The following is a 27,019-nucleotide window of genomic DNA, read 5'->3' on the forward strand; positions in this document are numbered from 1 at the left end:
CCAGCAATGATGGGTAGCGTCTATAGACCAACACTTGCCCACAAACTCTGGCAAGTTTTGTGTATTATTATTATTGTTTGTGTTTTACCACCAGCAGGCTATGCATTCCTGTGGTAGCCACATTCTTTTCAACTATGTCTGAACCTAAGCCTTGCTGGGAGTGGCGGGCAGGGGGATGCCCTCCCCTAGCCCTTGGTTCCTTTACTGTCCACCACCCCTCACCCTGGAAGTAGTAGCTACTCTTCTGTACCTACTACTTCAGGATGTTTTATATCCCTCTTTTATCCTTTTACCGGTTAACAATTCTTTATATTCCACTTTCCCTGTTTAAACAACTAGTGTGGTTTCTGTCTCCCAAGTGAGTACCACCTGTCTCTGTGTCTGAGTTTGCCACCATACAGGCTTTGTACTTAGTCTATGACCTCTTTCTGGTGATTTTCTATTAATTATCCTTCTCAGATCTACAGCTCTGTGGCATACTCATATGCATAACAACTTGCCAAATTTCCAGATCCAAGTCTGGCTGGATCTCACTTTGCACTTCTCACACTTTCATTGCTCAGCTTAATTCTTATACCCACAACTACTAGGGCTATTCCTGCTTCTGCTCCTGCCAGCAGTTTACTTATGGGACAACACTTTCCAGGATGGGATGTACAATCACCAGCTTCCCATCTATTATCTCTTCCCTGTCGAAATGTTTGGTGAAATATTTTCCCAGATTCTGATATTAAAATATCACCTGGCCTTATTTTTTGTGCCTTTCTGGTTCAGTATTTTTCTGTCTTCATTGCTATCCAGTAAAAAGGCCTGCAGTAGGGGATGCTCCTAAAAGGTATTTTAACCTCAAAGATCTAAAGTGTGATTATTTATTATACTACAAACATGGCCATAGTTTCCAAAGCATAGAACAAACAATTGCTATCCCCCCAAGTAACTCGTCCTTATAGAACATGAGATGTAGAATGAGAATTCAAAATAAGGATGACAGACTTATTCCTTTAAATAATTTTTCCTTGACTCATTTAAACAAAACTGACCATAATCAGAAAGAGAAAATTATGATATGTTATAGAAACTATAATCATGTAATAACTTCAAAATAACTTTAAAAATAGTTTTATGCGATACTTAACTAAAATAGATGTCTTAGACTTTATTAACTAAAATAACTGTCTTTAGACTTTAACTAAAATATGAAATGTCTGCTACAAATTTATAAAACGAAAGCATTAATTCTTAAAGACTAGTCAACAGTAGAGATAGACATTGGGACCTTTCCAAATCAGGGAGTTTATTCAGGAAGTTATAGTAGAGAATAAAAGAGACCATTAACCATATGTTTAGATAGTACTATAGCCAACATGACACGTAAATCATAATTAGATGTAATGTTTGTTTAGCAATAGAAGATTTATGCACTATTCCCCTGCTAGTGAAAGATGGCAGGCTTTGTATTCTAGTTCAATAAAAGCTCAGAGGATGTGTGTGCTCACACCTCAGCACAGAGAAATTATCCATGACACAAAGAAATGAAAGCTATAAATCTCAAATCACTGTTCATTTAGATTATAGTCATCCAAGATTTTTAAATAGTAGGATACATGCTTATAAATATTTGTGAGGGCTGTATGAATTTTTTTGTAATTATTCATAATGATGAAGTGTCTAGCTATTCAGAAATTTAGATTTTTAACAGTGGTTCAAAGTAATCAAAATATTTCAATTGACCTCAGTCAACATAATGTTTATTCAATGATCAGTAAATATAATGGTATCAAACATACAGATGCTTAAAAAAAAACTTGGTCTACATTCTACCCTGATTTACATCCTGAACGTTAAACATCAGCTTCAATTTCAGGAGTTTCATTAGAGTTTGGTCACATCATAGGATTTTGTAGATAACATGGAACCCTCTTAAGTTTATGTACAACCTATTCACGAGTCAAGCGATGGGGTAGATGCTTGGATTTGAGGTTGAAAATGCAAAATGTCAGTCATAGAAACTTAAAACATTGTTCATACTCATCAAAAATCTTTGGAACTCTTGAGAAATTTTTGTTTTGTTTCCAAAGATGTAGCTCTATGGTCCTTCAAACTTAATAGTGCTGTTGGCAATAGAAAAATGAGCGTCCTATCCAGTTTTTAATTTAACTGCATGTCTAACTGCAGTCATGTATCTGCGCTTCCTTGAGCAGTCACCAATACTCTTGTTTTCCTCTAGATCAGTGTATTCTAGATGAATGTATTCAGATATTTTATCATATATGTAAGAATGGTTACAGTCTACATGCGTGCTAACTCAGTAGAAAATAATAGTTTACATCTCTATAGAGTACTACCATGGAGTCAAACAGGCCACACTTGGTCATTATGTTCCAGTATTTCTCAGTCCAATGTGATCAACTGGAATGGCTCTCACTAACATCAAAAATGCCCTTATTTATTGCTCTTAAATTTAATGGACACAGTTCAGCCCTAATCTTACTTGACCTTTGTGTTGCACTAGGCACTAAAGAATATTCCTTCTTTTTAAACAGTCTCTTAGTTTTTAGAGCACTTACATGGTTTATTTCCTCTCTTTTAATCTGTTAAACTACAAAACTAAAAACAAAACACATACACAAATAAAAACCAAGAAATAACTGTTTTCAAACATTGGATAACAGGAAGCGAAGGACTGTGATTTTTGAGAGAAGGAAAACAAATGAATTAGAAAACAAATGAGTTAGAACATGCAGAGTCTAGTCTGCAACCCAAAGAGGGGAAACCCAAATAAAGCCTAAAACTAGCTGAATTGAGAAACAGCGTAGAGTTTGGAGAAGCTGAGGCAATTAGAATTTATGGAAGACAGGTAGAATATGTGTTCAGAAAGAAGGAAGTTAGAGAGAAAATTCCAGAGATATGCAGAAGGGTTCCCTTGAGTTGTTGGCTAAGTAATGATCTATGCATGCATGGAATGAAATTCTACATGGTTGGAGAAAAAAATAATTGGAAAGCCTGAGGCTGAAAAATTCCTAGAGTCCACAGAAAGCTTGGAATAATTCATATTCCCAATAGTCAGAGTGAACAGATAGTAATGCACTGGGTAGTGTTCTCAATGTATTTAGCCCCTTAGTAGAAGGGCTAAGTGATTCCTAGATTAAAGGCTGCTCTGGACCTTCCCTAATCAAATTGAAAAGCAAGCATCAAAAGGATTCAAGTGATCGGTGAGTAACTAACCTGATAGCCAGGATAAAGTTCAACTCTCCTTAAAGGAATACAACAAAATCTAATTTGCAACAATGAAAAAATGTACAACATCTGGCATCCAAATAAAAATCACTCACGCAAAGAAGCAAGAAAATATAGTTCATAACCAGGAAAAAAAATCAAGCAGTAAGCATGATCTTGAAATAAAACAAATGATGGAATTAACAGAAAACTACCTTACAAAAACCAATATTTATAAATATTATAACTGTTCTCAAGGATAAATGAAAAATGTGAATATAAGGAGGAGAGAAATGAAAGATATAAAAAGATCCAAAAGGAAATTTAAAGATGAAAGATACATATTTGAAATGAAAAAAGACTAGCAACTGGATTAACAACAGATTAGATACTACAGAAGAAAAAAAAAATCAGTGAATTTGAACACCTAACAATAGATACTAACAAAAATGAAGAATATAGAAAAAAGAAAAATGAAAGAATAAACAGAATTTCAGTGAGCTGTGGGAAAATATCAAGTGGTCCAACACATACTTAATGAGTTCCAGAAGGAGACAATGGGGATGAAAAACAAACAAACAAAAATTTAAAGATATAATGGCTAGAAAATTTCCAACTTTGATGAAATCTACAATCCCACAGATCCAAGTCCAACTAACCCCCTGAGAAATGAATATAAGGTGACTACAAAAAGACAACATAATCAAATTGCTGAAAAACAGGATTTAGGATTATATACTCAGAAACAATAACTTTGAAAAATGAAGGAAAAATAGAGACTTTTTGGTAACAAAAATTGAAAGAATCATTGTCAGCAGACCTGAAATACTAGAAATAATAATAATAATAATAATAGAAATTTGGATGTACCCAAAGGAATAAAGAGCACTGGAATTGATATTTATATAGAAAAACAGAAAATAAGTTTTTTCTCCTTTTGAAAAAATAATTGATTATTTAAATCAAAATCATAAGATTATATTGTGGGATATATAATATATAGAAGTAAAATATATGACAACAATAGCATAAAGATAAGAAAGAAAATTAGAGGTTTACCCTTGCAAGTTTTTTATGTTAAATGTAAAGTGGCAAAACATTATTTTAAGGTACATTATGAAAAGTTAAAGATGTATATCCCTAGACAAAGACAAAAATATAAAATAAATAAGTAGAGCTAAGAAGTCAAAGTGAATATAAAATGTAATTATAAAAAATTACTCAGTTCAAAGTGAGGTAGAAAAAGAAGAAAAATGAAGGTAAGAGCAGATAGGGCAAATATAAAGCAAATAGCAAAATGTAGACTTAACCCATTCAGACTGATAATTACATTAAATGGAAATGATTTAAATACTTGAATTAAGAGGCTGAAGCATTAAGATAAGATAAACAACAGATTTAGATATATGCTACCTAAAAGAAACACATTAAACTATTTTTAAAAAGAGATGGAATAAATGATAATGTTTAAAAATGTATACGACCACAAAAACACCAATCAGAAGAAAGACAGAATAGCTATATGAATATCAGAAAAAAGTACACTTCAGAACAAGGAACATTATCATGGATAAACAGGGATGCTTCATAATGATAAAGGCATCAACTTTTCAAAAAGATAGATTCATCTTAAATGAGCATACACCTAATATCACTGCTACAAAATACATGAATCAAAACCCGAGAGAACTGAAAGAAGAAATAGATCACAGGTATAGCTCAACACCCTCAGGTATTGAGAAAACATGCAGATATAAAAATCATTAAAGATAATTGACTTTTATAGAAGATTTTATCCAACGACGCCAGAACATAACACACCTTGTTTTCAGGGACACATGTTAATCAAAATGGATATGATTCTGAGACAAAAAACAAATCTCTATATATTCAAAAGGACTAAAAAATACAAATTATGTTTTCAGACCAATACAGAACTAGATGACAATAACAGAAAGAGATCTTGAAAACTTCCAAATATTTGCAAAATAAAGAACACACTTTTAAATAATCATTGGATTAAAAATAAAATAAGTAAGAATATTTTAACCAATGAAAATTGAGACACAACATATCAAAATGTATGGGATACAATTAAAGTAGTGCCTGGAAGGAAATTTATAATATGAAGTGCTTATATTAGTAAAGAAGAAAGATCTCAAGTCAATAATCTAAGTTTTCACCTTAAGAAACATGAAACGCAAGGGCAAATTAACTTCAAAGTAAGAAAAAAAAAGGGATGTTAAAATAAACCTTTGAAAACATTCCTCCATTCAGTTCATTTAATATGTTATCAAATTTATTGTTTTAAGTTGTTCAGATTATTCCCATATTATTCTTTTAATGTCTATAGGATCTATAGTTATGCCCCCTTCTTTATTCATGATTTATTTGTTTCTTCTCTCTTTTTTTCTTGATCAATCTTCTTAGAGTATTGTCAACTTTATTAATCTTTCCAAAGAATCAGTTTTGGGCTTCACTGACTTTTTTCTAGAGTATTTTTGTTTTCTATTTCATTGATTATGTAAACTCTTCAGAAATTATGTGATGGGAATACTTCCCAATCTATTTCATGAGGCTAGCAGTACCCCAATATCAAAACTGGAAAACAACACTACGAAAAATATAAACCAATATTCCTTATGAATGTAGATCCAAAAACCATTTACAAAATGCTAGCAAACATAATCTAAAATAATTCTAAAAGAATAATCCCCCATGATCAAGCAGGGTTTATCTGAGGATTACAAAGTTGGATCAATATTTGAAAATCAATCAATATGATTCACCATATTAACAGCTTAAAAAGAAAAATCATATGATCATCTCAATAGCTGCAGAAATTCATTTGACAAAGTTGAACACACATTCCTGACAAAAGTTCTTAGCAACCTAGGAACATGAGAGACATCCTAAAACTGATAAAGAGCATCTATAAGTAAAATATAGCTAACATCATTCTTAATGTTTTAATTATAAAAGACTGAATGCTTTCTACTTAACATAAGGAATGAGGCAAAGATGTTTGCTCCAACTTCTTCTAGTCAACAATTTACTGCAGTAGGTCAAGAAAATGAAATAAAACTTACATGGATTGGAGAAGAAGAAGTAAAACTCAATTTGCGGATGACACTATTGTCTAGATAAAAAATCCTAATGAATCTACCAAAAAGCAAGTAAAACTAATAAGCTTAGGAAGATTGCAGTATAGAAGGTTAATGTATAAAAATAATTGTATTTTTCTATTCTAGTAACAAACAATTGGAAACCGAAATGGAACAAATAATAGCATTTACATCAAAAATATGAAATACAACAGTAAATTTAATAATGCATGGGCAAGTCTTGCACACCAAAACCTATAAAACATTGTTGAGGAAAATGATAAAGACTTAACTAAATGGAAAGTTATGCCATGTTCATACACTGGAAGATCTGATGTTCTTAAAATGTCAATTTTTCCCAAATTGACCTGCAGATTTAACATAATCCCAATCAAATCTTAGCAGGCTTTTTAGAAAGAAATTGGCAAGCTGAGTTGTCAATTTATTTGGAAATGCAAAGGATTCAGTGTAACCAAACGGTATGGGAAATGATGAACAAGGTTGGAGAGCTTATACCACCTAATTTCATTCCTTGCTAGAAAGCTACAGTGATCAAGACAGTGTGCTGTCAGCATAAGGATAGACATAAATCAATGAAACAGAATAGAGTCCAGAAATGTGTGAACGCATATATGGTCAGTTTATTTTGACAAAGGAATCAAAGTAATTCAATGGGGAAAATAAGATAGCCTTTTCAACAATTGGTGTTGGAAAAATTAGACATCCAGAAAAAAAGTAAATTTTGACCTTTACTTCACACCATATATAAAAATTAATATTGAAAATTGAACATGGACCCAAATTTAAGATATAAAACTGTGAAACTTCTTGAAGAAAACACAGGAGAGATACTTTAGACCTTTAAGAAATATAAATTTACTTCCTGGATGGACCATATAAAGCATGAACCATGAAAGAAAAAGATAATAAACTAATTTTTATACAAATTAAAAATACTTAGAGGAATTGAAAAGAAAGTCATATACTAGGAGAAAACAGTTGCAGAACTAGATGTATTAAAGGGCTAGTATCCTGAATATATAAAGAACTCTTTCAACTTATTACTAAGTAAACAAACAACCTCAAATAAAAATAGGCAAAAGATTTAAATAGGCACCCAGAAGATACATAACTGACAAAAAACCAAAATTATTCCTAATATCATTGGACAAAAAAAAAAAAGAAATGCAAATATATGAATACACACCCAATTGAATGCTTAAAATTAAAAAAACGACTTAGAATCTTGAGTACGGGCAGGGATGTGGAGTGTTCTTGTGAAGAGGAATGAAAATGTGTCTACACACTTGCTTTCGACATTTACACACTAATGGTCACAGCAAAATTATTCATAATAGGACCAAACTGGAAATGACCCAAGTCATAGCATATCATACAATGAAAAATTATTAAACAATTAAAAAGAACTACTGATAAAATATAACAGATGGATGAATTACAAAAGCATTATACTAAGTAGAGGAAGCCAAACTAAAAATAATCCCCCAAAACAAACAAAAAAACCCTCCAAACTACAACATGGAATATGATTATATTTATGTGAATTTGTAGAAATGGCAAAACTATAGTGATAGAATGAAAAGAGTAGCTTCCTGGTGCTGATTGGGGGCGGGGGGGTAGGGAGGGGAAGTAGACTGCAATGGAGCACAAGGGTTGGTTATACAACTGTAATCATTGATCAAAACTCATCACTTTAAATAGGTGAATTGTATTTTATTTAATTAAAGTCTCACAAAAAGTTGACAAAAAACCCCAAACTCATCACCTTTCCTTTTTGAACTTGCATCTCCTCCTATAATCCCTCTAGCAGTAAATGATACGATCACCTGTTGCAAAGCAAAACCTGGCAGGCATCCCTACTCCTTCTCTTTCTTACCCCTTAAATACATGAGTTCAGCAGGCCCTAAATGCTAGTGGATAATCGACTGGGGCCAAACCTCTGTCAACTCTCACCAACATTTCTGCAAAGGCCTTACAAGCAGCCTTCTACCCTGAAGCTGTATAGATTTCTCTAAATGTGAGTCTGGTCACACCACTTTCTATGGTCCACTCATGGAAAAAAAATGGGTAGTTTTGTAAGCTAAAGGTTGTTTATATGACTCTTCAGAATCCTCTCAACTACTTCCTGAAAACTGACACCTAGGTATAAGTTGGGGGAAATTCTTATGGATTTTTGGCAAATTCTTTTAATTCGTTCTTAATTTCCTTGTACTTTGCAGATATATTCATTGTGTGTAGGTATGAAGTTATAGATGTTTCCGGTTTTATTTTAGAATTTTTGGTTCTTTTTCCTTTTTTTTTTTGTAAATATCATGGATGAAGCTGCATAAATGTATATTTACTTTATCATCTTTCCCACAAGTAAAATGTAAGATACTGATCAATACCTGCAAGCATGCTATAGTGATAGTTCTGTATTGTTTTGTAATATAATATTGAATTTTGAAATGCCAGACTACTGAGGTCTACCAAAATAGAAATCCTTAAAAGACATTATGAGATGAAATAAAGCAATTCACTCACCTTACAACCAGTGGTAATGCTGTGGCCCCAGGTATTAGGTACACATTTAGAACATTTCTCTCCAACGGTATTGGGTGGGCAAATGCATCGACCAGTCTTTGGGTCACAATTATTACCCAGATGGGAACAGTCACAAGCTTCACAGGTGAAAGGATAAAAAAGAAAAAAATAATTTGATATAAAGTGTGTTGTTTTTTTGTGATTTGTGTTGTCTTATTTGGTTAAAGATCCTTGAAAATGATTCACCTCATTCATCTTTTATATTATAGTACAGTGTATTTCAGAGGCGTTGTTCAATAAATATATACTGAATTTCATTTAATAATTTTAAAGGGTAAAACATTTTTGCCTTTCGATTAAGGATAAAAAGAACTGATGTTATCAGATTCCCTGTTAACTGTATTCCCTTATATCTAGATACTATCAAGGTTACAATTCTGTTTCTATATTTATTTTAAGTTCATAACTAATGTTTCTCTGCTATATAGATTAATATTTCCTTCCTGTTGATGACTCAGATTTGCAATAAAAACAGTAAGCTTAATAAGCTTCCTAAATTCAGTATATCATACATTTAATTAAAATGACATCAGGATATTTCAGTTTTGCAAATATTTTTTAAATAGTTGAACTATAGAAATATATTTACATATAAAAATATTTTTTGAGTTTCATTTACCACCTGCCTTATTTCTTTTCAATGGATTTTTCATTTTCCTAGCTATGACATGATATATGAAGAGTGCAAACATCCCTATCCATTGCACTTTCTCAAAGAATGCAAAAATAAGATCTGAAGGAAAAAAAAAAAGATTTGAGAAGATCTTCATAGCCATTCAAGATAAGGAACGCATGCCACTTATTAGCTATAGTTGACTCAGTTGCTGAGTATACTTTAGTGCAGCATTTCAAATCAAAAAAGTGAAAGAGAAAAATACCATCAAATACTCAGATTCAAATAGAAGACTAATGTTATGAGAAATCTTTAATTAGTTATATGATGATTAAATCTTTTTAAAAATACATTTAGTTTATTTGATTAAGTTCGCTTTTCAAGGGATCACAATTATCATTGCTCACAGCATTCTATCCCGCTGTGAAAAATGTTTAGCACGATGCTTGACATAAATGTTAGCTGTTGTTTTTATTATTGTTGTTGTTGCTAATTTTAAGCCAAAGGATTTATTTTATATATACCATTTATTAAGAAGAAAAATATTTTACATTATGTTTAAACTTATGTGCTAAAGAATGTCTTGGAACCGTTACAATCTACTTGCAAGTAGAAATTCTCTAGGTAGTTCTTCGATGGAAGCACTACACTGAATAGGAAGACTTGAGTAATTAGCTAGTTTTCCCTACCAAAACAGAATGTTTATCACAATTGATAATACTAATAAACAAAAATGATAATGATGATGATGATGATAAACACTTACATAGCACTTTTAGTGCCAGGCATTACTCTGAATCTTTTATAGCCATTAACTCAACTAATTCTTACAAAACCCCAGTGAGATAGATACTATTATTTTCCTGACTTAATAGATGAATTTTGCAGAGGGACAGTGAGGCCAGGTCACTCAGTCAGGTCATATAACTAGTTGCTGGTGGAGTCACTAAACAAATCCAAGCTTTTTGGTGAGAGTCATGCTCTCAACCATAATGCTACCCTGCCTGTCCTGTGCTATTTTTTTTTCAGTTCTGCTTCTCCGGGTTCGAATGCTACTAAGTTTGCTTTTCGAAACTGTTATCACTGTTTCATAATTTTAAATAATTTTTTTGGTATTTATAATTTCTGGTAGTGGATATATTTGAATGTGTAGTACTTTTTCATCAATTCAGATTCAGTGAAAATGCTAGTGAGAGTTGTGTTTATAAAGAACAGAGTATATTTTAAAACGCAGCTCTATAAATTTTTTAGTATATACAGATATTGGCTTAGAGATTATACATAGATTCTTAGAGGATGTGTAATTATAATATTCAGAATAACTTATAATGGCTGAATTTATGATAAAACCTGTATACATCAGAAGTGGTTGAGAATATCTGAAAGGTATTGGCTTTTAAAAGAATTTTAAATATTATTCCTGCCACTTCTCACATAAATTTGCTACAGAGGTCAATAACAGTATCTTAAAATCTTGGCCATGTATTTATCACGGTGCTGTGAGTGTAAGAGTATCATCAATGTTGCATCAGTGAGTTTAGTAAACAAGGGTAATATTCAACCTAGTGACTGTTGGAATAGGGGTCAGTTCCAACTTAGTGGCATAAAATCAAGGCAAATGTTCAATCTTTACTTTCATCTGTAGTGTGCTAATTCCTATTTTCTTCATTCAGGATCTGTAGGAAGGCTGTGGCTGGACATAGGAGAACACTGCTTGAGGGAGCCATGGTTAGAAAACCTGGCTTGCAATTTCTCAGGAACTGACAAATATCTAGAGCCAATCTACTTCTCTCTCAGAACATCACAGTTTTCAAGGCACCTGGAAGTAGATGAAAACTTTTTTTTTTTTTGTACCAGAGAAAGATATTAACTTCCCTGATCCTTGTACCAATTTTGCAATAGGAAAAGGAAACGTTGAACTGTATTAGCTTGCGAGTAAAGTTTAAACTAAGGTAACATTGGCACCAGAAAAATTGAACATCTGACTTTCAAGCTGCAGTAGCCTTTGAGTGACTGGCTGAATAGAGGTCACAGAAAGGGAGGGAGACAGCAGAAGTGGGACCTGTTGATGGATTTTTATTGCAAGCACAGTTATTTATAGGGCAGTGTTTCAAATTGCAATGTATTTCATCTAATTTATTTAAAATATATATATATATGTTAGGTTAAATATTATTTGCATTATATATCAATACTTGCTTGTTATCAAAGTGTATTTCCCTTAACTTCTGGGAACCTTGTAGAACCAACTGTTACAGATGCTTAAACAGCAAAAGCAGATAATGAATGCATGGAGCTTAGTCTCATTTACAGACCTGTGCATCCTCCTTCTTGAAAGTTGAAATAGCCATGGGCACAGCGATCACATTTCTTTCCTGTTACTCCGGGCTGGCACCAACATTGACCACTCTCTTCGCAGTCAAATGATTTAGACCCAAATGAATTGCAGTTGCAGGGAATACACCCCCTTGCTGATTGGAGGCCAAAGGTTTCAGGCTGGCATAGAAGAAGAAAGAGAAAAATTACATTTAAATCAATTAATTCACAATGGCACAAGATGCATGGTAAGATCAGGTGGGAAAAGAGGAGCCTGGGGTTATCCAGGTTCTTCAGTGATGTTATGACAACTGGGCTGTCATTTAATCTAATGGACTTTTCTACAATGTCCAAGAGAAAAGTTCAATTACTTTGAAATTCTATCGAGATTATTGGAAGAATTAGGGCACTATTATTCAGTCTGTTATATTTTCACCAGCGTTTCCCTACACGTCTCAAGATTCTAATGGCAATGTGGAAATAAGCGAGGGTGGCATTTCTATTTAATTAAAAATTTTTCTTGTTTCATTCCTAGTAATCTGAATTGATTATTTTCAGATCTTATTAAGTCCTTTTACTTGGTAAAAATGTTTTCAATATTATTGGCCAGCAGCCTAAAGTTAAAATAAATCTTTTTTCCCTCTTATATTTGATGTAATTTTTGTTGTATATCCATAAATACTTCTAATCATCACTATAGGGCTCACATTATAAATATAACTCTTAGGTTATGCCTATGCTGACAAAATAAGTGGTTTGACTGATATCTAGTTTGTTGGGTTTCATTCTAACAATCAAAACTGATTTGTGAGATCACATATCAAAGCACCAGATTAGGTAGAAAAAGGGAAACTTTCATCCTCTGATGAGTGATTTATATGCATATCTCTTATCTATTTATAATAAATAACCTTCCATGGTCAAGCATTACTAGCTTTGGCTGACTTTCTGGAAATACATGTTATCAGACCTAGAGTGACTATGTTAGAAAATGCTGATGGATTAAAAATCACTCCTACCAGACAAATGAAAAGCACATATCCTACTTAAAGTATGTCAGGGCTGTCTTTTAAACAGAAGTTTGTCACACTATTATGATATTTTTATCTGGAAAATTAGTCTCAGTAATTCTTTGTAAAACTAATTCCTACTTTGGAAAATTAGACTTAAAAATTACTTCTTGGAAAAAATAAATCTTGCTATTTAATGTGAGCCACCCAAAGAGAAATGAAGAAGACTCATTATGTATTTTTGCCATTACTGTTAACAATATTAAAAATAAGTCCTAGAAAACAAAATCACACTGAAAATTAGTCTCTTAAAATGACTGTTGCTAAGAATAGTTTTGTTTTTTAAATCTAAAATAGGTTATGTTTGATAATCATTTTAATCTTTATATTTCCTGCTGACTTTATTTTTATTTCTAGTTCTATTTCAGCTTTCACTATATAATTAAAGAAGGAAGTGTGCATCACTTCTAACAAATGACCTAACACTTGATTTTGAAGTTAAATTCAGTTATAAGAAAAAATGAAAACATATAGTATTTTTATTCATAAAAAGTAATTCAATGTATCCTTCTAATACGTAATCAGAAATTAAGAAAATGGTTAAAGTACAAGCATGCCCATTACAATATTATTTATCATAGTGAGTAACTGTAGAGGCACTTAAATGTTCAATGTTAGAGAAAAAGTTGAATAAATTAAATTGTGATACATTCATGTCATGAAATATATGCAATCATTAAAATCCTGTTTTGAAGCAGTTTTAATGATATGAATATACGTAGAATATAGCGTTAAGTAAAATTTTAAAAAGCAGAATACAAAATTATATACACACTATAATTCTAATTACATATCCGTAAAGACACACATACCACTCAGACACACACTAATAGAAACATATATACATAGAAATAAGACTAGAACATTATACATTCACATTTTTAAAAAAGTTGTACTTCGCATTTGTCCTTATTTCCTAAATTTTCTTGACTTAGAATGTGAATTGTAGAGATAGTACTTTACATTCATCTTTATTTCCTAAGTTGCTTTACTTAGCGTATCTATCTATCTATCTATCTATCTTTAATGGATAAATCAATAAAATATTAAATAAACTTTCAAATCATTAGTTATTTTAAAAATTCCGAAGTTGACTGTATGAAGAAATATATGAGAAGTAATGTCCCTATCATACTTTTCTAATATTTAACTAATGTAATTTTAAAGCTTAGGTTATACCAAAACAAATACTACCAAATTTCAGTAATAAAATTTTAATAAATTGGTGATCAAAAATTTATTTCACAGACCAGGGAAAACCCTGTAGTAAACAAATTTAAGGAACAAATATTCTTAGTCAGTAATTGAGATTAATGAGGTAAAACATATATGGAAGAAAGTGCCTGCCTAGTCTCAGCAGGAAGTTTGATGAGCTCCCATAAATTATTCTCATTTGGGGTAATAATAAAAACTATCACTTATGTATTGTGCTTGCTATGTGCCAAGCACTGCTCTAAAGCCCTTTAAAAATATGAATTCATTCAAAATCTCAAGGCAATCCTGGAAGATAGTTATTAGCATCAACTTTTTACAGAGTGGTGAAACTGAGGCATAGAAAGGTCAAGCAATTTGGTTACCAGCTAACCAATTGTGGAGTCAGCCAAATCAACCAGACTGGCTTCAGAGTCTGTGCTCTTAACTCTCACACATACTGCCTCAAAGGAAAAATGGTCTCAGGACAAAACACCACTCCATCATATATCAGTGCTGTAGGATATGTAGGAAAAGGGCATGTATCAGGGTTAAAATTCTGCTAAATTTATATTTTGGAGACATACTGATCAGTTATTGTCCTTTTCTTTCACTTTAAATGTATGCATTTATTTCTGAAAAACATAAACTCTTTTAAAGATTTCTCCATTTAATAACAATAGTAATAATAACAGTAATAATACCTAACATTTACTGAGAACTCTTCAGATGTGTGTCTTATGCACTCTTCTCATGACACCTGGAAACAGCCATGGAGGTGCCTGGATAGATCTCCCTGCAAGAGAGCCTGCAGTGGGAGTGTCGCTGATTGACAAGCCCCAGTTTCCACTCTTTTGGATCTAGTGGAGAAGCTCACAGCAAGTCATGCTTCTCCAAGTCAATGACTGGTACACTGAAGTACTAGAATCTTCCTGCCCAATCCAAGATTCCTCCAATGGGCAAATTTTGCTGGGGCACTCCCTACTGGCCAGGCTAAGAATTTGAGATTTGGGCAGAATGCACCCAAGGAGACTTTCCTACTCAATATTTCCTTCCCTCTCTCCTTTCACATGGTCAGACCTGCATTTCAGTAGAAGGCTCCCTGCATACTGTTCTCTCCTCCATCATCCTTCACTGGAGTTTCCCCCAGTAAATCTCTTGGCATTTGCTCCTTGGAGGATCTGAGCCAACACAAACCCTATGAAGTAGGTCCTGCTATAGATGAAAAAGCTGAATTACAGAAAGATTTAAGAAACTCTTTTACAGTTTACAGGCAGTGTTGGAGTTGGGATTTGATCTGAGGCAGTCTGATATCAAAAGTAGTTTTTTTTAAAATATCAATAAAGAGCCAAGAAATAAAACCATAAATTAGTTCGTCTTCCTCCCCACCTTCCTCCTTCTCCTCTCCCCTCCTCCTTCTTCTTCCTCCTCTTCTTTTCCTCCTCCTTCTCCATCTCCTTTTTCTATCCCCTACCCTTAGTTCTCCTAAGCTCTGATTCTACGCTGGCAAGTCCTGTCTCCTGGTACTCTGCAACTTGGCCTTGGACCTATTCTTCCCTCCTTCCTCCTCTCTTCCTTTCTCCCCTCTCCCTTCCTAACTTCCTTCCTCCCAACATTTGTTTTGTTTTGCCCTGTGAGAAGGGGGACCAAACTTTTGTAGTAGAAGACATGCTAACTTACTTTGCGTATGTTATACATTTATAGTGTGTCAAAGTGCGTTTCTTGTGTTTGTTGTATACATGAACAAAATTGTAATGTGGAAATGTAACAAAATCATTTATTATGATGAAAGGTCAGCCAAATGTCAGATCAATGGGCTAGATTTTCTTGGCTAGATGTCACTTTCTTTGCTAGATTTCCCTTCATTTATTCATGCGTGTGTTCCCTTCATTTGCTCCAAATGATGCCCGAGGTTCCTTCCCCCTCTAAGATTATAGGTTCCTACTGATAAATTTTTCTTTGTTTTCTACATATCCAGGATCAATTGAAACTTTTATGAACATATGAACTTGAATAGGCTTTAAAAAAGATATTGATAGCTATTTTTAAAAGGCAAGACTTCAATCAGGAATTGCCTCGTTTTCGCATTTGCAATTTGCACACTTAGCAACTGTTATTTGGTAAAATGGCACCAGAGCAAGTCAGCATCAGCACATGGAACACAACATGCTGAGGCACGAGCCATGCAGCGCCTCTGGGATTACCGGAGCTGGGGGTCGATAGGCTCCCCGAGGACATCCACTGGAGCTGCTGACACCCCACCTCTGGGGAGACCCCAGCACTGGCTGCGCTCTCTGGGGCTGCTCCTGTCGGTGCACCTGCCTGCTGAGGTTGCATTGTTTCCCTACGAAGCCTGATTTACAGACACATCTTCCTGTGATATCACACTGTGGTGTCACAGAGCCAATGGGATTGCAGCCACAGGACACACAGAATCGCTTCTCTGGGTCCCACCACATAGTGGGCTTTAAAAGCCAACAGAAAAATAAAACAAAAACAACAGAAAAAGAGCATATAATGTTATTCAAGAGATAGAAGCAAATGATATTTCCAAACTTCCTACAGAACGGCCAGTTTGACACCTGAGAAATGCTTGGTTCTGCTTAACAGTGTTTATCACCAAAAACTTGCATATATATGTGAAAGAGAGAGTGCAAATCCATGTCCTCTTACGGAGGAATCTCAGGTGCTCACCATACTGAAGGCAGGGCAATACGTGCAGGAACAGAGAGCAACATATTTTGATTTTAGTTTCATTTTAGCAAAATGGTATCTAAAAAATATTTTGATTTACTTCTCTACTGAAAACTTTTGTTGAGTAGAATGCTCACTGGAACTTTTAATTGATGGAACTAGTACAAAGTGTTTGATAAAAGCAAAGGGTGTGACACTTTTTTTTTTCTGCCAAAAACATAAAAGCAAAAGAAAGAATACATGACTCGCCACAGACTGGGATTAAATTTGTATGTTGTTTCAGAAGCATCTGAATTACAGTAAATATTACACAAATTCACTACCAAGGAAATATAGGTTGAGGGTCAAATGCTAGTGCATGGTAAATTTTGTTCTATTTTGAAAAAAACATTTCAATGATCACAGTAATTTTATATGTACAATGAGATATTCCTGAACTTGTCTTCCAATATGCTCAGGAGTACGTCAGTGAAAGCCAATGAGAAGTTTGAAGGAAGAAGTAATCATGGCCAGCTCCTACTTCTTACCTTACATTCATCACACTGCCGCCCCTGCACGTTAGGTTTGCACTCACACTGTCCCGTCTGAGCATGGCAAACCTCAGAGAAGGAGCCGTTGGCATTACAGTGGCAAGCTGCAAAGAGAAGAGAGATCTGTGATTGGGAAAAATGTTCTAACAGTCTTAATAAGTTTGTTAAATAGTAATATCCCCCAGGTGGTAACACTGGCCACGAAGTTTTAGAATAGAATGTTTTCTGATTGCTAGGGGTTCTGTTAAGCATTATATTATTTGATGTTTACACCCACTCTATAAGCTGTAGAGATATTTATGTAAAGCAACAGCACAGTTCCTGGCACATTCATATGCTGTGAAAACACTAATGTCACCATTACTATTCAAATTCTGAGAATGAAGACACTGAATTTCCACGTAGCCATAACTCAAACAAGGCCACATGATTAGTAGGTGATATAGTTGACTTCAGGTAAAATGTTCTTTCCATCAGTCCTCCAGCTGTTTTGCTTCTTCATAGATACACTGGGGTAGCACCTAAAATATAATCTCAATATAAGTAATGCATACTGACTCTAGAGCTGAAATAATTTTGAGAAATTATCAGAATTAATAGCACCCATGGCATAATATTAATTCTACAATTAATGAAGCAAAATTAATTAATTTTTTCCAATTTAATGATTATTTACAATATGTCAGTTTCTGTGTTAAGCTCAAAAAATGAGCTTGAGGGGAAATATATACATACCTTTAAGATTAGAAAAGTATGTAAGACCGTAGAACCAAGTAGACATTTTGCTAAAGAGGATATCAAAGTGGCCAACAGGCACATGAAAAGATGCTCAACATCACTAATCATCAGGGAAATGCAAATCAAAATCACAATGAGCTATCACCTCACACCTGTTAAAATGGCTGCCATCAAGAAGACAAGAGACAACAAGTGGTGGTGGGAATGTGATGAAAAGGGAACCCTTATACACTGTTGGTGGGAGTGTAAACTGGTCCAACCACTACGGAAAACAATATGGAATTTCCTCAAAATGTTAAAAACAGAATCACCATACAATCCAGCAATCCCATTTCTGGATATATACCCAAAGTAAATGAAAACAGTATTTTGAAGAGATATATGCACTCCCATGTTGACTGCAGCATTATTCACAATAGCCAAGATATGGAAACATCCTAACTGCCCATCAGTGGGTGAATGGATAAAAAGATGTGATGTATATACACAGTGAAATATTACTCAGCCATGAGGAAGGAGGGTATCCTGCCATTTGGATGGACCTTGAGCACATTATGCTAAGTGAGATAAGTCAGATATAGTCAAAGTCAGATATAGTCAGATAAGTCAAACTCATAAAAAAAAACAGTAAAATGATCGTTACCATAGGATGGAGAATGGGGGGATAAAATTAATGCTGTTTAAGGGTAAAAAATTGCAACAAGTAGTTAATAAGCTATAGTGATCTAATGCACAGTATAATGAATATAGACAACAATACTGTACTACAAATTATGTAACAGGATAAATATCGCTACAATGGCAACCATGTTACAATATATAAATTTATTAAAGTAACACATTGTACACCTTAAATTTACACAATGTTATATGTCAAACATATTCAATAAAATGTATATAAGATAAAAACAACTTTTTCAAGTGTATTAGGAGTACAGTATTATAATTTTTAAACTGAGGAAGATATATACTATCCTCAGTTTATATACTATAAACTTTATATACTATGATAGTATATATTATATACTATCTCCAAAGATAGAAAATGTATTTGGTTTAAGTAACCTTTTGTCATTTTTATGTTACAAAGTTGTCTGATGTTATTCTGAAACATATAATAAATCAGTCTAAAAATTAAGAAGCTTTTTCACAAATAGAACAGTAATTAATGGTTCACTCTGTACCCTACAAGTATATTTTTAATGGTACATATAATTGCATTGATACCAGAATAAAAATGTGAGGGAGAGATGACATGGGAATTTAGACTATTCGTAGATGGTTTTTGTAAATTTTGTACAATATTTCATGCCTCTGAATACTTTGATCTGAGCACAACTTATAAATACATTATAAATAGCTACTCCATCAGCCTGCACTATTTTTCTGTTCATGGGGCTGGAAGCGCTACTTAGTTTTACTGCTTTCCTAAAAACTGCTTGATTTTTCTTCCAATGGTTTGGTCTTCAGTGTCTGCTAACATGATACTTGTTGGGTGGCCATTTAAAAACTGGTCCCAGCCAGTTATCTTACTCAGGTAATAGCCTACGGATAGTCTATAGCTGGCATGTGAGAAGAGGTTGAAGAAAATATTTTCTTTAAATATACATTTCATTTGGCTACTAGAATTGTTATATATACTTTTGATCTCTTTATATATTTCATACATATATATATATCATACATCGATTTTAAAAATCTCAAATAATTTATAAATTAAAAGCCACATTTTCTTAGAGTGGGGAATACAAGATTAAATTTACTATAAAGTCAACTTAAAAATAACAAAAGCAATATAGAATTTTTAAGTGGAATTTTTAAATGAAATGACACAAAAATATGTATATAAATTTAAAAAGCAAAATATATTTCTTAGTAGTGGTGTACTTTTCATGAACAGATCCAGAGGCAACTAAAATAATAGTTTATTATGAATTTTCTTTTTGTAAAGGTTTACTAACTATGCATAGAAGAGCCATTATATCTATGAAAAGTTAAAAATAGATAATAAATGTGTTTTGGTATTTTTATATGCTAAAGAGCATTAAAAACATAATTATGTCTATACTTCATGGCAAGTGATATAAAAATTGGTGATGGTTCAAAGATGTTTTTATACCATATTCTTCTATGTGTTAAGACTTCATGCCACAGATCCTGAATTTACCACAATAAAAAGAGTGGAACTGTCTCTTCAACTTTATCGAGGGGGTTATTGGAAGATAGAAAATGAGGTCATTCAGTGAGTAACACAGCCTCAGAATTAGTGAGCATCTCTACAAAAGGAGCCACCATGTGTGAGTATCCCATGCCCCAGGCAGCTCACTAGATACTCTCACGTGCTAGATCCTTTAATCCCCATTGAAAATTAGAACCCTTTATGTAAATGAGGAAACTGAATCTCAGTGAGGTCAAATGTCTTGCTCAGCATCAGATAGGTAGAAAGTGTAGATCCTAGATGATGAGTTTGAACTGGAGAATTTCTTAACTTCCTTATGATCTTACACAGATGCCATAAACCCACAGTGTTTAAAGGCGCTTCTGAGCCTGTGGGAAATTTTGCTTTAAAAACAATTGACAATTTACACGTGATATTAATAGCTGCTGACTGTTCCAGAGAGTGGTTTGTTTTTGATTCAACAAATTGTCATTTTTAAATGACAAAAAGCTGGCAATTATCTTCCAAACCTGTGAGGAGAAAGACACGTTTCTTATTGAAATGGGGGACGCTAGCAGGTCTTCGGTGTTTACAGCAGAGATACTAACAGGCACAACATTTCCAGTGGTTTCTGTATTGTTGCAGGTACTGGGACCCAACTGAATGATTGGAAGAGTCCCTTCTTGGATAATGAAGTCTGCAGAAGTGAACAGTTGAGCTGGTATCATAACCGGCTCAGCCTAAAGATTATCACAGCAGGTGAAGTTGATGATGGCAGTGTCCAGCACTAACATGGACTAACAAGGATGCTCATTCCATTTAATTCTCCACAATGAGATCTCTCTTGCATAATATATTACCACTAATATAAAGCGTTTGTAAATTTTATGCAACACCAAAAAATACAGCTGAAGAGATCAAGATGAGGGTAGGACGGTACTGACTAATATGGATGAAGTCGTACAATAGCTAATTTGTGGAAGTAAAACACAGAAATAGCATTCTGTGAGTAGTCCTAAGGTTAATACCTCAACAGTTACAAATGCCAGTGTGTAAGAATATTGGCAGAATTTTACACCTACTGTGAAATGCAAGAATGTAAAGTTTACATATGAAAGCATAACAGATTAATACCTACTGACAGGTACTAATGAAATAATACGGACTGATAAATTTAGTTCAAGAAAATGATTAGAAATGTAATAAACAATAAGGATAAATAGGGGCTACCTAATTTTCAAATTCTTCTTTCCTGTCATAGACAGAAATTTATTTAAAAATCTTCATCCCATGTGTAAACAGAGATATGTGTATCATTTGAAAAATGATACTTCAACAATGCAGCAGTTTTGAAAGGATTTAATCTATTAGCACAAAGAAATGTATAAGAATATTCAGACCCTGTGTATAGGCTGTGTATCTATCTATCTTACATGTATTACACATAATTTGCTACCCTCCAATCCCCACTCAAGAACTCATCAGTTACTTTGAGGTGCAATGCATCAATTCTGTCAGGGGCATCAATAGTTCAGGACTTACACTGACAGTTCTTTGCATCAACTGCGTCTCCAAAATATCCATCAGCACAAAGCTCACAGTACCGGCCTGTTGTACCTGGCTTACATATCAGACAGGAGCCAGAGAAGCTGTCACAGCTGCCAGGGATGGAGAAGTCAAGGTTGTCATTGCATTGGCATGGCTGACATGATCCTCCAGGTAGAGAAGGTTGTCCAAAATAGCCTTCTGCACACCTAAGGTGAAAAGTTTCATCAGTGAGTATTTGGGAGGAACTCATGAAACCCTTTGGGGGCAATGTTTATATATATTTTCATTTTATCCCTCTCCCAGGATATGCTTTCCCTTTAAGCGCTCCTTTTCTCAAATGCAAGGTGATTAAAAGAATGTTTTTCTGTTACTGCAGTGTAGATACAAGATGAAATCCTGCCAGCCCCACTAGTAATTAGATTTCAGCCAGAAAAAAAAAAATCTTGTCACTGGCACTGAAGACGAGACCAAAGCATAATAAGAAATCTGCCGCTGGCACTGCGGCGGGATCCAGGTCCATGCTGGAAAGCCTTTGAAGTACAACACATCATATGTACGCAGCTGGTTGTTTCCTGTACACATATGTAAGGTTCACACGTTTCTGTTGCTGCAGCAAGAGCTTGTTGTGGGGAAGCAGGCTCACAAGGCAACTCAGTAGTGAGAATTCAGAGTTTATTAAATAGAAAATCGAAAGAGCCTCATCATTTGTGTGAGGGCCGTATGTCTGCCTTACTAATAGGCTTTTATACATTTGCACATCCATATGGAGGCAGGTTTCCACTGAAGAGTCTTTACTGAGTAGCAGGCCTGCTGCATATTATGGTAACATGACATAAGGCGAGGCTTAATGGTGCCCAGAACTCTTATTAGCAAACTCTAGTTCTTCTTTTTTTTTTAAAGGACTAAACACTATTGTACATATTATTGGAAAAACAAAAGTTCATTTATTTATGAGGCATGGGAGAGATTTTTTTCAATTATAGTATCAAATTTCCCTTTAACCACACTGTTATGTTTTACAATGCTATTTAATGTTACAGATGCACAGATACACCTTTATAGGAAGCACTTATTTATATTCTACTCTGTCTTCTCTTTCAGTTACATTTGCTTATGCTTCATATTAAGCTCCACTTGCCAAAGGAGAAACGAAACAGTACATCTGAAGTCTTACGGTCAGGCTAGCTCTGTTTTCTGTGCCATCTTAGCAAAATAGAAAGTCCTTTACAGCACGGGTCAAAATTGAAGGGGAATATATCTCAAAAGTACATTATGTTTATGCTCATCTACTTACAGATACGTAGAGAAAAATGCTCTCTACTCTAGAAAGAGAAACGGTTTAAATACAGTACATCATATAAGGATACTTTAATAATATCATGATTGTGGGGCAAAGTCATTAATTTGGTAAGATACCTTGATTAGTCTAAGTTTTCTAGAACAGTTATAGGTGCCATAATAATCTTGTAGAATTAACCTTTTATCATAATTTTTAATGAGATTACTAGTTTTAATTTTAACAAAATCTTTTATAAATTGTGAAAGTCATTGTATAAATATTGCTGGGAAGAATACTGCCACCCACAAATGTTAATTATTAATTCTCTATTGTAAAAATGAACTAATATTTTAGTGCATAAAATTCCCCCACAATCCCTTCAGGAGTGGTAGTCAATAAAGAAGAAAATCCTTTTGAATTTTAATCCGATTCTGCTTGCCTTACTTGATATTCAGAGCTCATGATCACATCCACATATATGCACATCTCATTTTGTTTACCATTAAGAGAGTGACTTTGCTCCACTAGAATAACAATATACAATGATCATTATCACAGATAACAAACCCCCATTATTTTCAGCTCATTTTCCTCAAAATGACTTACTGCCCTCAGGAGAGATGGCGTTATATAACAAAATCCGGGAATTTTTTTTTTTAACGTAGATACCAATTAATAAGTCCCAAATTCTCCCACAACAATAATTTAAAAAACCAACTCAATCCATGAGAAAATAATTACAATTAAGTAGAATAACTGAAGAGGCATCTGTCTTTTACTTTTTGTTGTAGGACAGGTAAGGAGACTTACTGAATATATATGATACATCATTCATACGGCACTTCACCGAAAGTAAGCATTCAGATTTTATTAGGGGTTTGCAGGTGTGTGTGTGTTTCTATACATAGAACAGTATTCTTAGAGACTTACAGAAATGTTTCAATAGAAATTTTAAAAATTAATTTATTATTTATTTATTTTTAAATTTTTTTACTTTTTGGCTGCATCGGGTCTTAGTTGCGGCACACGGGATCTTCACTGAGGCATGCGGGCTCTTCGTTGTGGTGTGCGGGTTTCTCTCTAGTTGTGGCGTGCAGGTTTTCTCTTCTCTAGTTGTGGCACACAGGCTCCAGAGCACGTGGGCTCTGCAGTTTGTGGCACATGGGCTCTAGCTGAGGCGCGCAGGCTCAGTAGTTATGGCACGCGGGCTTAGTTGCCCTGCAGCATGTGGGATCTTGGTTCCCTGACCAGGGAGAGAATCCCCATCCCCTGCATTGTAAGGCAGATTCTTTACCACTGGACCACCAAGGAAGTCCCATCAATAGAAATTAAAAGGTAATTCTAGGGTCAGTGAATACACTACTGCTAATCATATAACTTGTATTAATAATAGTGTTTTATAGTCTGATCAAGTTGGATTCATCTAATTAACATTAGTGTAAATTACAGGCCTTTAGACCTTTCCAGCTTCTCAGACTTTCACTCTACCAAAACAAATTGTTAGTTGAAATCTAAAGTCCTCTCATTTTCATATGAAAGGCAGAAGGAAGACATTTGTAAACAGAGAGTTTATTGGATTTTGTTTTGCTAGAGATGGACCTTAACATGACAAAGTCCCTGTTCCTTTGCACATTTGCTAACTTTTTTTCAAATCGAATTGCAATATTTCAGAAAGAGATTTTTTAAATGTAGATAACACATGCAGTTATGTAAGATGACTTAGGAACAATATTAAAGGAAGGTATATATATATCTATATATATCTATGTCTGTCTATCTAAGTGAGAGCAAGAGCGAGAGTGGCAGAGAGAGAGAGAGAGAGAGAGAGGAAATGGCAGTGGAGAGAAACAATAATGAAAAGAAGAAAGGAAATTGGTGAGACTTTTCTCTATTTCATTCTGCTCCATCATTTTTCAACAACTTTTGGCTAAAATCTTTGGTCTACGTTCTTCCTATCTATAGACTGAAAACAATGCTTCAATCTCTCTAAGCAAGTTAGAAAAGCTCTTGCTTTTTTTCCCCTCCCACTCTTCCTTAAACATCTATTGACCACTTTCACATGATACTAATATAAATAAGGAACAGTCTTTATACTACAGTCCATGGAGAAGAAAGATATAGAGTTAAACCTTGAACAACATGGGTTTGAACTGCGTGAGTCCACTTCTACACAGATTTTAGTCAGTAAATACTATAGTACTATGTGGTCCGAGGTTGGTTCAATGTGCGGATACCACACTGTGGATACAGAGGGCCAACTCTAAAGTTATACACTGTTTTCAACCGCACAGGGGTCGGTGCCCCTAACTTCCATGTTTTTCTAGAGTCACCTATACTTAAAAATGTAGCAGTGAACTATTAGAGATATGCAAATACTGTTAAAGAAGTATAGAAAAGGGCAACCAACTCGAACTAGGTTTCATCAAGGACCCTTTCAGGATGACAGAGCTGAATTTTAAGAGGGAGCAGAGTTGCTCTCAGGCAGCGGTGGGGGAAGGGCTGTAGTCTTCCAGGCAGAGGAAGCAGTATTGGCAAAGGCACAGGGGAGGGTGACTGGAGTTTAAATGGGAGTGGTTGTGGAATTGCACTGTATTCTTACTACCTCCCACTTGACTGAATCAGCTGAAGACTGAGGAAGTGTGCCTGTTTATATGGTGCCTTTCTGCAAATTAAAAAAAAAGATTCCCTCTGGGCAGATGCAGAAAAATGAACAGACAGTAGACATGGCTGGGCACCCAAGCACAGCACAGCTAGTGTATTGGCAAGAAGAGGGCACGCTGGATTCGAGCCCCCAGTCTCCCCCTTGGCTAAGTACTTTTGTGCAGTGTACGAACTGCACAACCACAGATGACCAGCCTTTTGAAACCTCACTTCCAGTCACGATTTTCCTAATGGCACTATCGAGTAAGCATAACTGTCTCTCGTCTCTAATTTCTGTAACCCCATGCTCTGCATACAGGACTCAGGGATCAAGGAGGCTCAGCCATGAGTAGAAATTCTCACCAGCATAGTGATCAGATGACAATTAGACTTGGTTCAGAGTCAAGACATTTCTGAAGCAGAGAATATCTAAACTGGATTTTGGAATTGAAATTAAAAAAACAAACAAACAAAAAGGGGCTTCTCTGACACTGAATATAAATCATGTGGATAAAACTGTAGGTAAATTTTCCAAATACTAAGCAATTGAATTCAAATACCTTCTGCATTCTCAGTGGCAATTGTGAAATTAAAGTTAACTTTGACCTCTCTCTCCTTACTTAGGGAGGACATAAAAAATTGCCCAGCTCAGGAGGGGACAGGGTTTAAGGGGTCCACATATCTCATTAAGTTTCTTGTGGTCCTATGGATCTCATTGGATGAACTTGTCACAATCTCTTAAAATGTCTGTCTCCATGAAGTGTGATATGTTGCTGAGGCTACAAACTTATTCAGAAAGTAGCTTAGTGCCCAGTAGAGCAGATGTCATCAGCATTTAGCTCACCTTTTTTCTCCATGTTCTTTTTAATTTCTCTTGATGCTCTGGCACTCATCCCTTTTTGCTCTTCAAAATACTGTCTCCTTGTTTTTCTATATTTTTCTCTTCTTGTCCAGATGATAAAAGCCTAGAATCTTAGCAATGTGCCATGATGAATACCCAGTTCCCTCACCCCTGGTTCTCTTCTTTTCATTTTGTTTAAAACAGTCCCTAGTCAGAGGAAAGCAGCAATATCTCAAAGTATGAGTGCTCTGGCCCCAAGCAAAAGTTTCTGAAAACTATAACCAGTGTCCTATGTGTGACAGACTATCAGTCCATATTTTGTCATATCTTGTTTTGCCATCCTCTTGTTCACAATTTTTCTCCATTCCCTCAATTTAAGCAGCAAGACCATCTGTGCTGCTTGACTGAGTTAAGGGATCTGACAGGAAGGAAAGCAGAAACATAGGAATCTTTTGGACTTTGGCTTTAAAGGTCACC

At 34.5% G+C, this 27,019-nt stretch overlaps 1 protein-coding gene across 1 annotated transcript in view; it reads right to left on the reverse strand.

Moving 5' to 3' along the window:
* LAMA2 (laminin subunit alpha 2) overlaps positions 1-27,019 on the reverse strand; it is a 627,718-nt gene that overhangs the window by 202,522 nt on the left and 398,177 nt on the right. The window contains exons 19-22 of the mRNA XM_061207556.1: positions 21,777-21,988; positions 17,336-17,442; positions 11,853-12,033; positions 8,865-9,001 (exon numbers count right to left, since the gene is read on the reverse strand). Coding sequence (XP_061063539.1) covers positions 8,865-9,001; positions 11,853-12,033; positions 17,336-17,442; positions 21,777-21,988 — 637 coding nt within the window. The remainder of the gene's footprint in view (positions 1-8,864; positions 9,002-11,852; positions 12,034-17,335; positions 17,443-21,776; positions 21,989-27,019) is intronic.

The sequence above is a fragment of the Eubalaena glacialis genome, chromosome 12 (genome assembly GCF_028564815.1).
Source record: "Eubalaena glacialis isolate mEubGla1 chromosome 12, mEubGla1.1.hap2.+ XY, whole genome shotgun sequence".
NCBI lineage: Eukaryota > Metazoa > Chordata > Mammalia > Artiodactyla > Balaenidae > Eubalaena > Eubalaena glacialis.